We start from the raw sequence: 13574 nt of genomic DNA on the forward strand, positions 1-13574 counted from the left end.
GGGTCTAATAAATTATTTTAACAAAAAATAAAAAAGTCTTTTTTACAACATTTATAGATGTACAAATGTGTTCTAATGTTTAATTTATTTTCTATTTCTAAATTATAATGGTGATGTGCGAGGACATTAAACGTGGCTGATATTCTGATATAGTGTAAGTGTTTGCATTACACTGAAAAGTACTTTTTTTTTTTTTTTTACAAACTTACGTCACTGGGACACATAAATGGGACCGTTAACTGAGAAGGGGAATTTATTTTTGTCTCTATGTAAATAAAGGAAGAAAAAAAAACAATACAACCCAGTCTCTGGATACACGTGTAACTTACAAATATTGCTATTACTTGAACTTTTAACTTGCACACTGGCTCGATAACGCTGAGAAGCGATTGATGTCACGTTGATAAGTATGTGTTTTTAAAGAGGAACTGACCCCAGATCAGTGTCATCTCAGCTGCAGGGGAGATATTAGTCCTGGAATGTGTCGACAAACAGGAAGTGTTTTTCCTTATCCGGCCCGGGCTCTGATTGAGTGGAAACCTCCTGCTCATTCAATTCAGTCATCTGCCCCTGTGTGTGAATGTGTTCATCACTGCGGCCTTTGCTCCTGGATCTACCTCAGATTACTAGAGAGGTTTGTCTTTCTAGTGCTCAGACTGACCTCCAGCTAAACCAGAGCGAGCTGGGCTAACACATCCGAAGAGATAACAGCAAAGATTAAACAAACACAGCGACACAATGAGGACATATGCCTCTAGACGAGATTAACTCAACATCTACCATTTTTCGAATCATTTTATTTTGACATAGTACATAATACGTAGTACGTAATATTATTTAACTACATATACTTAGAGATACAATTAGGGTTTGGTTATTTACTTGTTAGTATGCATCATTTATTGTTATTTATTAGGGTTGTCAAACGATTAATCGCATCCAAAATAAAAGTTTGTGTTTACATAATACATGTGGGTGCACTGTGTATAATTATTTTACATATATAAATACACACACACACATGCTTGTAGGTATATATTTAAGAAATATTTTCATGTATATATAGATTAATATTATTATATATATATATATTTATTTATTTTCTTAAATATATACAAAATAATTAGACACAGTGCACCCACATATATTATGCAAACTTTTATTTTGGATGCAATTAATTGCGATTAATCGTTTGACAGCCCTATTATTTATTGTTATTTATTGTTACTTACTACATGTACATGTAGTAACGGAACTACGTCACCTTAAAATAAAGCGTTACCTATAATTATTTTACATACATTTTTTTTTTTTTGTAAAAAAATTAAATAAAAATTATGGCCATAATACACTTTGGGTTTTTGCTGGCTATTTGCTTATATATTTTCATACGTCTTGTCATTATAACCTAATTGAGTTCAATATACAATTAAATATATACATGTTATAAACAATGTCATTTATTATAATAATATAAATACCAAAAAAAAAAAACACACACACATAATGACATAAGTATTACAGCAGTTGTGGCACATAGACTACCATTCAAAAGTTTGGGGTCGGTACAATTTTTGGAACAAGTATTATATTGTGAATTAAATATTATTAAAATTTTAAAATAACTATTTTCTTCATGAATATTTTAAAGTAAAGCTAACTTTTAGGCATCATTACCCCAATCTCCAGTGTCACCTGATCCTTCAGATATCACTCTAATATGATGATTTGCTGCTCAAGAAACATGTTCTTCATATATTTGTGGAATTTTTTTCCCAGGATTCTTTGATGAATAAAACGATCAAAAGAAAAATCACTTTTAAAATAGAACAATAATACATGTCCTTTCTGACACTTTTAATCAATTTAATGTGCCCTTGCTGAATAAAGTGAAAAAATGTGATGATCCAAACATTTCAATCTTTTATGTTATTGATGTTACTTTTATTAACCATTAAAGGTAGTTCACCCAAAAATCATCATTTACTCACCCTCAAGTTGTTCTAAACTTGTAAATAAAATAAAAAAATTCTGCTGAACACAAAGAAAGATGTTTTGAAGAATGTTTGTGTTTGGCAGAACAAAGACATTTTTACAGGTTTGGAACATTTTTGGGTGAACTATCCCTTTAATGACTGTACAACAATAACTGTAAAGTTTGAAAAGCCATTAAATGAAGAAAATGCAATACATTATTGAAGAAGATGAAGCATTGAATGCCTTTAGAAGTCAATCTACTTTGCAGTTGAGTTTTCACTCAGACCATTGATTAAATGTCGGTCCGTGTGCACATGAACATTAAATTGCCAGCCAAAATAAAACATGCTTTGACAAGAAAACATTTGTCTTCATGAGGAACATCATCATAGCGTGACAACGCGAGCTTAGTTACTGTTTATATCAAAGGCGGCCCTTTCCTTAAGGCATTCTTCACACACGTACATACAAATACACACACCGTCCCGTCTTTCCTCTGACCCCCTCCTCCTCTCTGCGCTCCTCACGCTATATGACCATCAGGTTGTTGAGGCGTGGCGACGCACGATCCCAGAGGATCACATCAAGACAAAAGGCCTCTGCGCTGGGAGAGAGGAGGCCGGAAGGGGCCACTCAAACACAAGCATACATATGCTATAAACAACAGAAACACACACTTCAAATGACTTTTCTGAGGTTACACTTACTATTAAATCAGGACAATACGGTTTTCTCTTTTTGTTTTATCCCATTTCCATCTATGTGATAAACAAGTTAAGGCTAAAGTAAGGTAAACATGTATCTAAAAGTAATCCAAAAGTAGTCAGATTATATTACCTAAAATGTGTAATGATTACATTACTAACATTTTCATCATGTAATTTGTATTTAGTAATTTGTAAGTAATCTACCAAGCACTGTGTGTGTGTGTATGTGTATGTGTATATGTATATATATATATATATATATATATGTATGTATAGCCTTAACTTTAGCCTTAACTTATTTATATATATATATATACCTATATATGGCGTTAGAGTTTGTTACTGCTCCAAATACCATGGAAGGCCACAAAGAAAAAAAATCATGCTTTGGTAAATCATAATTATGAGATAAAAAGGCTAAATTATGATTTTAAAAAGTCATAATTATGACATGTCAAGAACAGCACAAGATTTGTTATGTTTTGGCGCCATCTTGTGGCAACGTCGACTGCATCGTTCTACGATTTTACTTTTAAAACCCCTAAATGATCCATTTTAAAATGTAGTACTGCATAACAACGAAATGTAAGTAAACGCATCAGGGACATTAAATACGAACTCATTATAATACATAAATACCATCATACGACGTGGAAATAAAGATAGATGGCGCCACTGAATTCCACGCGCACTCCTGCGAGCACGAGGCTTCAGTCTTTTACACGCACTCACCGGCGGCGTCAGAGTTCAGAGGTTGGGGAAAGGTCGTGTTTTGGGTTTTCTCCCAGTCCATTGTAAACGATGGCTTCCATAAGTTGGTTAACGTGCAGGCGGTTGTCCCGTCTTGTGTGCCCGTTCTCGCAGTTCGCGCGGCGGCCGCTGCTTCAGTACGCGTGGACTCCAGCGCGCGCGCTTCACCGCGGGAGCGCGCGCCGTGCGATGGAGAAATCCCCGGTGAACAGAACGCGAGCAGTGGAGCAACAGCAACAGTACATCATCACTGAACTAGACAAAGCCGACGCGCTGGTAAACACTAAACACTCACTTACTCACTCATCCTGATGCTCTCACTTTAGACGTTTCATTGATATATTACTAATTACGAAAAGTAGCCTACTAGTGGTACTCTGGTACACTAGTAGTATACAATGATGTTACTATTTTAATGCAGCATTTTATTAATATGCTAATCCAAATAATATGGCTCTACAATGGTACTAGTACAAAATCGTGTTATTTAACATAGTGTCGTGTCCAAAAACCATGGTATTACATTGGTTTTATGTTACATTAGCCTATAATAATAATGATAATACCATACTAGCTACTATAATTTTTAAAATATCTTTTTTGACATAAATACCGAATGATCTGTGTATTAACGTTACCTCTTATATTACTTTATTTTCTAGATGCTGCGGAAGTCTCATGAAACAGGTGAGATTATCTGTCTAAATTAGGCCTATTGACATATAGAAAATAATGCCATCATTTACTCACCCTCATGTTTTTACTAAATGACTGTTCTTTTCTGTTGGACTTTTTAGTACAATATTTTGGCTACTATTAATGTAGAACTAAAATATTATTGTAGGCTACTTGGGATTGCTAAGCTCCAAAATAACAAAAAGTGTGAATAAAGTCTGTTCTTGATCTTTTGAAGTTGCCTGATAAATTTTTGTGAAGGACAAGTTCCTTTCAATATCATTTTATCTCCTATTTGTGAACAAATTATTATTTAGAGTCAGGTCTTTTCTAATAAATTGCTTGATTTCATAAAACCATGATGTTCAAGAAAAGGTTCATCAGTTAATAACGTGTTAAAATTTGATCTTTTCCTCACACAAAGCTCTAGTGCAATTTATTCCAAGTCTTCTAGTCATTTAGACTCATTATACTTGTATGGTATTTTTTGCATCCTTTTTTTTGAAACTTGAGGTTTTGAATAGAAGACATAGACAGACATACGGTTTTGGAATGACATGACGGCGAGTGAATGATGCAAGAACGTTAATTGTAATTTGGGTAAACTATTCCTTTACCGACCAAAATTTGTTCTGTTATAAAGTGCAACAGTGCCTGACCACTTTTTCAGAGACCTTGGTTCTGGAAGTGTTTTTTTTTTTTCTTTTTTTTTTTTTTTTTTTCGTAGGGATAAAAAAAAAGAAAGAAAGAAAAAAAAGGAGATTTTCTTTTTCTTTTTTTTACTTTCCCTACAAGGATATAACATTACAAGCAATAAAACAATAATATATATAATATGTATATATATATATATATATATATTATGATATACAGTATATATAATATTATAATATATATATATATATATATATATATATATATATATAAATATATAATATTATATATATATATATAAATATATATAAAGTTTATTGCAAAATATGCATATGCAATTAAGTATTTTAAGAGCATAGGGAGATAAAAATAAATCGAACCTCTCTCTAAAGGCCCTTGCACACTGAGTCCAAAATTTTCGTATGCGTTTTTTCGTATTCGTGATTCGGTGGCTCTGAATTGTCAAAACACCATTCAAACTGCTTGTTACGGATGCGAAAAATGCAGAAAATCGAACCCGATTTGATTTTTTTCATGACGGATGAAAGTTTCGGAGGCAGTGTGCAAGCATGATTGACATAACGTGAGGTCGTATTTATTTTTTAACGTATGAAAATTTCGGGCGCAAATTTTAGGGAGTTATCGGTAAAAATCTGTTCTGTTTGAAAAAAAATTGGCAGATTATAACTTCTAGAACCTGAATGTTTGAGTCTATACAAAAGTGTTAAATGTATGTTTTAGATATTTTGGCATCTAGGCAGATAAACTTAAGCAATTTTATTGATTTATTTTTTGCAGGATTTTTGTCCTGGTTCCGGAATGGTCTCCTGTCAACAGGGATCGGCGTTATTGCGTTTGTACAGAGTGATGTGGGCCGAGAGGCTGGATATGGTACTGCATCTCTTTCTTCTCAGTCCCTCTGTTTTGTTTTGTCTTTTCCCTCTCTGTCTGACTCAGACCTAATTCCTGTTCTGAAAGGTTTGTCCCTTTTGTCCCGCAGCGTTCTTCATCCTGGGCGGTGTGTGTGTGTCGTTCGGTGGAGCGTCATACGTGGTCAGTCTTCTGACTCTGAGGAGGATCATGCTCCTCTCTCTGCCCGCTGTGCTGCTCCACACGTCTGTGGTGTCCAGCGCTGCCCTCTTCTGGCTGTGTGCCGTATCGCTCTACATCGGCCGCCTGGAGGTGGAGATCATTCACGACGAGGATGAGGAAGAGCACGGGGGAGATGAAGGCGGGGAGTGCTCCGAGTGCAGAGCCCGGAGCGAGAGACGAGGGCCTGAAGAAAAAGGCAAAGACAAGTGAGATGAGAGGAGACTTTGAGTTGAAATGCCTTTTACACTGACCCAGAGCCAGAGTTATCTATTCATAAACTGCTTTAAGACAAAAGGCAACACTGAGTTCAGGTCGCTGTGGATTATTGACCCACTGCTTACAAAGGGACATAAATTCACATTTTTTTCCTCTGTAATATTTTTGTTGGTTGTGGGATGTGAGTGCTGGAACATTAAAATAAAAGTTCATTTCTTAACTAGCACTTGCCGGACAACTAGTTCAGCATCTTGGTTGTTCAACTGTAATAAATGGGCATGTTCACTATTTTATATTAAAGTTCTGATATTTGTTTGGTAACACTTTACAATAAGGTTTGATTTTCTAGCATTAGTTAATGCATTAAGCACCTGATAATAACTATACAGCATTCGTTCATAATGTACTATTGTTCTTTATGATAATACATTCGTTCATGTTCATTTATAATGTATATCAATTAGAATGTTTTCATTTATATCTATAATTCAAATATAAATATCTATAATTATGACTTTAACAATGTATTTGTATCTGTAAATGAACATGAGTCAAGGTTAATGAATGCTGTGACAATATTTGCATTAAATAATGCTATCAAACTGAACCTTGTACAGTACTGTAAAGTCTTCCAGCTTTTAGAATATGATCTGTTTTTCAACGGTACAGCAGTTTTCAACTTATTCTTTGAGATTTATTTGATTATAAAAAAGAAATGATTACCTCACAATTCCCCTCAGATTTCCTGCTCTTGTCTACTCAATAAAATCACTCCTTGTAGATTTGACAAGAACTTTTAGACTTCAACTTCCAACAGAGATGAAAGCTCGACTTATCTTTTTTTTATGCATCTGAAGTATAGATATTGTGTTATTAGGAGTTAGCTGTCTTTGTTGCGTCTATAATCTGTGAGATGTGTTGTCAGGTGTGTGTGTGTGTGGACCACACGGGCTCATATACAGAGATTCACTCTACTGGAGTGTGTATATGTTTATCTTGAATTCAATGTTGAAAAAAAAAATTAAAGTTTAATTTTGAAGAGTTATAACAAGCAAATGTCACCCATTCGGTGGAATGGCTCTAAAACATAAATATTAGTTTTCTAAACATGACACTATGAGTGAAAATGACATTGAATTTTTTTAATGCCTTTCAACTCCATATGAGTCATGACCAAAATGTCCACATGGTTTTGACAGGAGATTAAATATTCCATATTGCATATAGATATAATGTTAGTAAATTATTTGATATACTGTATATACTGCAAATTTTGTGGTTATTCTATGCCTAGTTGGTAAAAAATAAATAAATAAAAGAATTAATTTAAATAATGATCAATATAAGTCATGACACTATCACTTTAATAAGTTAAGCAATTTTTTTTTGAGTCAGTTAGATGTAATTTTAGTTGAAATGACTCATACACATGCTCATACAGCCAATTTAATTGTAGGCAGCCTACTTAAAGATTTTAGGCATGTACCTTAAATGCTATGTGTTTAGCCTAATGTTTATTGTAGGCTATTGAGCGTTTTGCCCCATAGATTTCCACCACGCTAGGGGTTAATTAATTACAACTGTGAAATTGTAATGACAAAAAGTTGTTAAATGGTAAAAAGTTCAAACAAAACGTGAGTGGAGGTTGTGTGCGATGATATCAAGGGCAGGTGGCGTCTCTGGAGGAAGGGATTCGCGGTAAACAGACAGACGTGTTGATCTGCACGCGTGTGCGGTTTGTTAATGGCGCCGGGGACTCGGAAACATGTGCGCTGCTTCTTTCATTAGTCGCTCCATAGATATCTATGAGTCGTTTTTCACTTCTGTTTGTACATCTTCAAAGGCATTTATTATATAATTTCATTATTGTCATCCAAAAAAAAATTTTCGTCGTTGTTGAATTATTGTCACTGGCTGTTGTTGCTCTCAAAGACCTTGTATGAGTCCTCAGAGAAATTATGGCATCTGTCGTGTTTTGTAATTTTCGGAAAACATTTAGAATTTTGTCTGGTTTTCGTTTTGTTTAGATTTTATTATCAGGTAGATGATCTTTGCTATGTGGCTTTTTGAAGCCTGATTGGCTGATGTTCATACTTCCACCTCTGTCATATATCATTTCTGGTTTTTTTAATGCATATTTATGTTAATGTGAAATGCAGAACATTCTATAAATGTGCACCTTAAAAACCAATGACATTCATTGTATGTTGATTGGGAGTGTTTATCACTGGTTACAGACTATTTGTTTATGCATGACCTTCAGTGCTATTTACAGTACATAATTAGTCTATGAATATGTACATAAACGGGGACTATGCAAGCACATTTGTCTCCCGCAATTTCTGAGAAGGACAGGTTTGATGCTTAAGGTGGCGTGAATTCAGCGCTGCACAAGGTGGAAATGTCATGTTAGTGGCCTTTGGAGGTTAACAAGCTGACAGTGTTGCAGAAGCTGTAGCTTTCCAATCGACACACTAGTTAAAGTAGTTTACAGTCCAGCAACTATTTTAATTTAAAGAAATTGTTACTGTAGATAAATGACAATTACAAGCTAAATAAACATACCATTTTTAAAGCTGCAGTCCGTAGCTTTTTTGGGTTAAAAATTATCCAAAATAATTTTTGGAGCAAAGACATAACCAGCCAGTGTTCAAAGCACAACCCACGTAAAGTTGAAATTGCAGATTTCGAACAGAGATGGCGACAAAGAGGAAAAACTGCGGACTGCAGCTTTAATAGATAGATAGATAGATAGATTTTTACTGGCGAGAGGGCGGGGCAACCTGTCACTCACATGAGATCGACCAATAGCAAACCACAACCATCTAATCAGTTCCTCAAGGACAAAATCAAGTCTCACCCTACATTCGTCCCTACATTTATCTCGATATTAGTTGTTTAATGCTTCAATCAAGAAGCTGTTTAGAAAGCCGCTGAGCTACTACAAATAAATGCACACTTGTTCTGTCACTGCATTTAGTTATTTACTCCCCAACATTGAGGACTCAAGAACAAATGAAATATGTCTGACGTTGTCCATGTTTTTCTTGCCTATTCTCCAACTCGTCCTAGTTCTCTGGTGTTTTGGTGCAGTTCGTTAGTTACTGATTCCATGCGTGTTTCAGTGCAGTTGGCCCGCGGTCTGTCTGTCTCTCCCTCAGCGCACGCAGCTCTGCTTCACATTCAGGGCATCTACAGGGGCCGCCACACGGCTAAAGGGCACAGCGCCCAAACACATCCCCACAAGCCAGACTTCACACACCTGTGTTACACAAACTGAGTTCATAAACGCACAGAGCTGCATCTCCATGATGTGGAACCGGTGTGTTAAACCGAACTTCATTTGTTATTGTCTTAACATGTCCATTTGCAACACAAAATCAGCGAAAACCACGATGTTCCCCCTATTTATTGCCGAAATGACCCATAAAAGAGAACTAATCCCTGTTTATAGGTCCGTCTGCTCTTAAGAGATGGCCGTGGAGGATATTTTAGAGGAGAAACTTCGGGTCGCAGTCGAGTTATCGTATGCGCACGCACACGGCCCGGCCATTCGCCTTTTCTTCCCAACAACTCAGCTTCTTTAGTATGCAATTCCTTTAGTCGTCAAGAGGGAATGATCCTCACACTAATGAACTGAGGCCTGCCACTTGAATGTAAAACAGGTTTTAACCCGTCTTCAATGTCAGAGCCCCTCCCTGGGGTTTCTTGAAACAACACAACACCATCGCTAACACCAGCACGCTCCACGTTTCAATCACAGCGTCTGCCTTTGTCTCGACCCTCCGGCCTATTACTCTGACAGCGGGCCGCTCACCGACTCCGCTTCAAAGACACAGAGCCAGAGTTATGAATCTGTACACGGATTATGATGAACGCCAATCAAAAGGCTTTATTGTGAGCGGAGCGGAAGAGTTGACAGAGTTGGGTAGCTTACATGTGCTCCCAGAGGGAGCTGTTGTTAAAGCAGCTTATCACATCAATCCGATCCATGTTCTTTCATCTTTCCTTTCTTTTCCTCTTCTTTTGAACTTGTTAACATGGACCGGTGTGGATTACAAAATTTACACAAGATAATAGTCGATTGTTAATCCCTTTTGAATGTTCACTTTTCAAATCCAAAAGCAACCCCCTTCACGTCATTCAAGACAGAGACTTCAAATATTTGAAAGTTTCCAAGCATGCAACTGGTGTACTTTTTTGCCATTGTATTTTTCATGCTATTCTTACGGTGTGTTTCACACTGTGTCTAACGCATACAGACTGTGGTCTTTAGGTGTCATTGATGGTGCGCCTGCCTTCCATGGGGAAGACACCGGTTCGAGTCCTGCTCAGAGTGGGGCGAATAGAACCGATTGGTGCCGTGACCCGGGTGGGGTTGAGGTTTAGGGGGGTGAGTGTAACGTTGGCCAGCTTTAGTAAGAGCTTTGCAGGTAAACCTCACTCCCCCAATCTCAACAGGTGTGTTAGCAACTGATGCTAGAGGCTGTGTTCTTTAGCATCCCTGTAGTGGGCCCGCCTCCCATGCTGGAAACGTCAGTTCAAATCCCGCTCAGAGTGGGGCGAGTAGAACCGGTTGGTACCGTGACCCGGATGGGGGTGAGGTTTAGGGGGTGAGTGTAACGTTGGCCAGCTTTAGTAAGAGCTTTGCAAGTAAACCTCACTCCCCCAATCTCAACAGGTGTGTTAGCAACTGATGCTAGAGGCTGTGTTCTTTAGCATCCCTGTAGTGGGCCCACCTCCCATGCCGGAAACGTCGAATTGAATCCCGCTCAGAGTGGGGCGAGTAGAACCTATTGGTGCCGTGACCCGGGTGGGAGCCAGCTTTAGTAAGAGCTGTGCAGGTAAACCTCACTCCCCTGATCTCAACAGGTGTGTTAGCAACTGATGCTAGAGGCTGTGTTCTTTAGGATCCTTGTTAGTGGGCCCACCTCCCATGCTGGAAACGTCAGTTTGAATCCCGCTCAGAGTGGGGCGAGTAGAACCGATTGGTGCCGTGACCCGGATGGGGGTGAGGTTTAGGGGGTGAGTGTAACGTTGGCCAGCTTTAGTAAGAGCTTTGCAGGTAAATCTCACTACCCCAATCTCAACAGGTGTGTTAGCAACTGATGCTAGAGGCTGTGTTCTTTAACATCCTTGTTAGTGAGCCCGCCTCCCATGCCGGAAACGTCGGATTGAATCCCGCTCGGAGTGGGGCGAGTAGAACCTATTGGTGCCGTGACCTGGGTGGGAGCCAGCTTTAGTAAGAGCTGTGCAGGTAAACCTCACTCCCCTGATCTCAACAGGTGTGTTAGCAACTGATGCTAGAGTCTACGTTAGCATCCTTGTTAGTGGGCCCGCCTCCCATGCAGGAAACGTTGGTTTAAATCCCGCCCGGAGCAGTGCGAGAAGAATCGGAGGGGTTATTTTGGTATGGGCGAAACGATGAAGCTTTTCAAAGCTTTGAGACAATTTAACCAATTGCTTCGCAAAATTATTCACTGTTTCGAAGACTTCCAAACACCACAATGCTGGTGACTAAAATATAAAATATAATTTCTCAAATGCAATTAACTAATCATCTTATATCGTTGAATATAAGAGTCTATATAATATGTGTTCTTTTATCAATTTTCAGGGTTTGTTTAGTTTGTTCCATGGATTGCTCAGCTAAATTGGCCAGTGAGAGACTATTAACTACTATTATTCCTTTTAATTATCCAAATATCTCATTCAAATGAAAAAAAATGTATAAAACTGATCATGGAAAAAACATAGAGTATTTCAATGGTTCGCCACTGGGAGGCAATCTCAGTGAATCCCCATGATTCATGGGTTCCCTGAGATCACTCCACCCCACCCCACAGGTGAACCATTCAAATTTCGAAACATTTTGAACCAGTTATGACAATGAAGCCTCGTTTATTGAAAACACGTGACTTTGGCAGTTTGATATGTTTCGAAGCTTCATGGAGTAGCGTTTCAAGGCACCATTATACATTGGTACATTATACATTGGTGTACATTGGTGCCGTGACCCGTATGGATCCCGTATGGATCCAGATCCAACTCCTACCACCTTAACCATCTCCTCCCCCTGATCCCTAACCCCACCCCTAATCCTACCCATCTCCACCCCATAGATCTGGATCCAACTCCACCCCCTGGATCTCGTGTACTGCAATGAGGTGCTACTGGGCCAGTTAGTAAGAGCTGTGCGGGTAAACCTCACTCCCTTGGCCCTGAGAGGCGCACTAGTGAGTCACCGACACTGCAGTCTTTTGCATCCTTGTTAGTGCACTCACTTCCCATGCCCGAAACTCGGCTCGAATCCCTCTCTGGTGTACGTTTCCCTAAAAGCAGCTATGGTCGCAACTTCCGTCGTAACCAACCGAGATCAATGGAACTTGCGACCACAGTTGGCTAAGGATGCTTTTGGGAAACGCACCGAGTAGAGCTGGAGAGGTTACATTTAGTCTGTTGTATTGATATTTCAGTTCAACTGCACCAGAGTTTGTTTGGAAGTGGACCAAGGCTCATATTTCAGCGTTCAGAGTTATTCAAATGAACCACACAAACTGACTAATCACACCAGAGTTTGTTTTAATTGAACCAAACATGCCAAGTGAGAACACCGCTTTAAAAGGGATATCTCTGTCAGAAAAGAATTATGGCATCATTTTATGTCGTTCTAAACCCGTCCCGTACTTACTTTCTTTTTTTGAAACACAAAAGCCTACATTTTGAACAGTAAGCTAGTGGAACTTTTACAGTGAATAAGGACCTTCAAAGCTTCATAAAGCTAAATGTAAAAGTACCATGAAAGTGGTCCATGATGAAAGTAATATATTCCTAGTCTTCTGAAGCTATGATTGCTTTGTGAGAGAATCAGAGTGAAATTTAAGTTGTGGTTGTTCTCTAAAACTCTTAAAATTATTCTCCTTGGTGCAAAAATATTGACGTGATGAATTGTGAACAAATTATTATTTTGAGTCATATACATTTTTTTAATTAATTGTTTGATCGGGTTCACAAAACTGGTCTAAAGTAAGGGGCACTTTATGACCTTAGTGGTGCTTTTTTGAAGCTTGGATGTCTTAGTCCCCATTCGTCGTAAAAAGAGTGACCAAAAATATGAGCGACGAGCAAAAAATGTGTCACAAATTATAATTTTGAGTCATGAATTTGGAACATTAGTAAATAATAATTTATTCACCCTAATTTTGTCCCAACCCCCCTTTTAATTTCTTTATTCATGAACCACTGGCATTTGGTGACAAACTTGATGCATATTGACGGGTCGAGTTCGAATTTGCAGAGAACAAAATGACATGGCACAAAGAAATGCTCCATTATTGGAATAGAGTTTATTATTGTGGTTTGGATTATCATAATAATCATTTTTTACAGTGTATCATTTTCATTCAATGCTCATGGCGCTGTATTTTCACAAACATCTGATCATAAAGAAGTTAGAGTCACAGTGATGGCAAAGGTTAAAGAAACACCAACTCATGTGCTGAT

General features: G+C 37.9%; 1 protein-coding gene across 1 annotated transcript; it reads left to right on the forward strand.

Moving 5' to 3' along the window:
• Positions 1-3406: 3406 nt before the first annotated feature.
• On the forward strand, positions 3407-6291 carry tmem160 (transmembrane protein 160). Its single transcript, XM_039670846.2, has 4 exons — positions 3407-3710; positions 4097-4121; positions 5562-5654; positions 5764-6291. Exons 1-4 carry the CDS (start codon positions 3486-3488, stop codon positions 6063-6065), a joined length of 645 nt encoding a protein of 214 aa, XP_039526780.2. The 5' UTR covers positions 3407-3485; the 3' UTR covers positions 6066-6291.
• The last annotated feature ends 7283 nt before the right edge of the window (positions 6292-13574 follow it).

This window comes from Pimephales promelas, chromosome 16 (assembly GCF_988280905.1).
Source record: "Pimephales promelas chromosome 16, fPimPro1.hap1.1, whole genome shotgun sequence".
NCBI lineage: Eukaryota > Metazoa > Chordata > Actinopteri > Cypriniformes > Leuciscidae > Pimephales > Pimephales promelas.

Bases quoted from the DNA above. Each gene is read 5' to 3' on its own strand.
- tmem160 (XM_039670846.2), top strand. From the start codon at position 3,486: ATGGCTTCCATAAGTTGGTTAACGTGCAGGCGGTTGTCCCGTCTTGTG. The intron at 3,711-4,096 runs GTAAACACTAAA...TTTATTTTCTAG, and splicing joins TAGACAAAGCCGACGCGCTG to ATGCTGCGGAAGTCTCATGA. The intron at 4,122-5,561 runs GTGAGATTATCT...TATTTTTTGCAG, and splicing joins GCGGAAGTCTCATGAAACAG to GATTTTTGTCCTGGTTCCGG.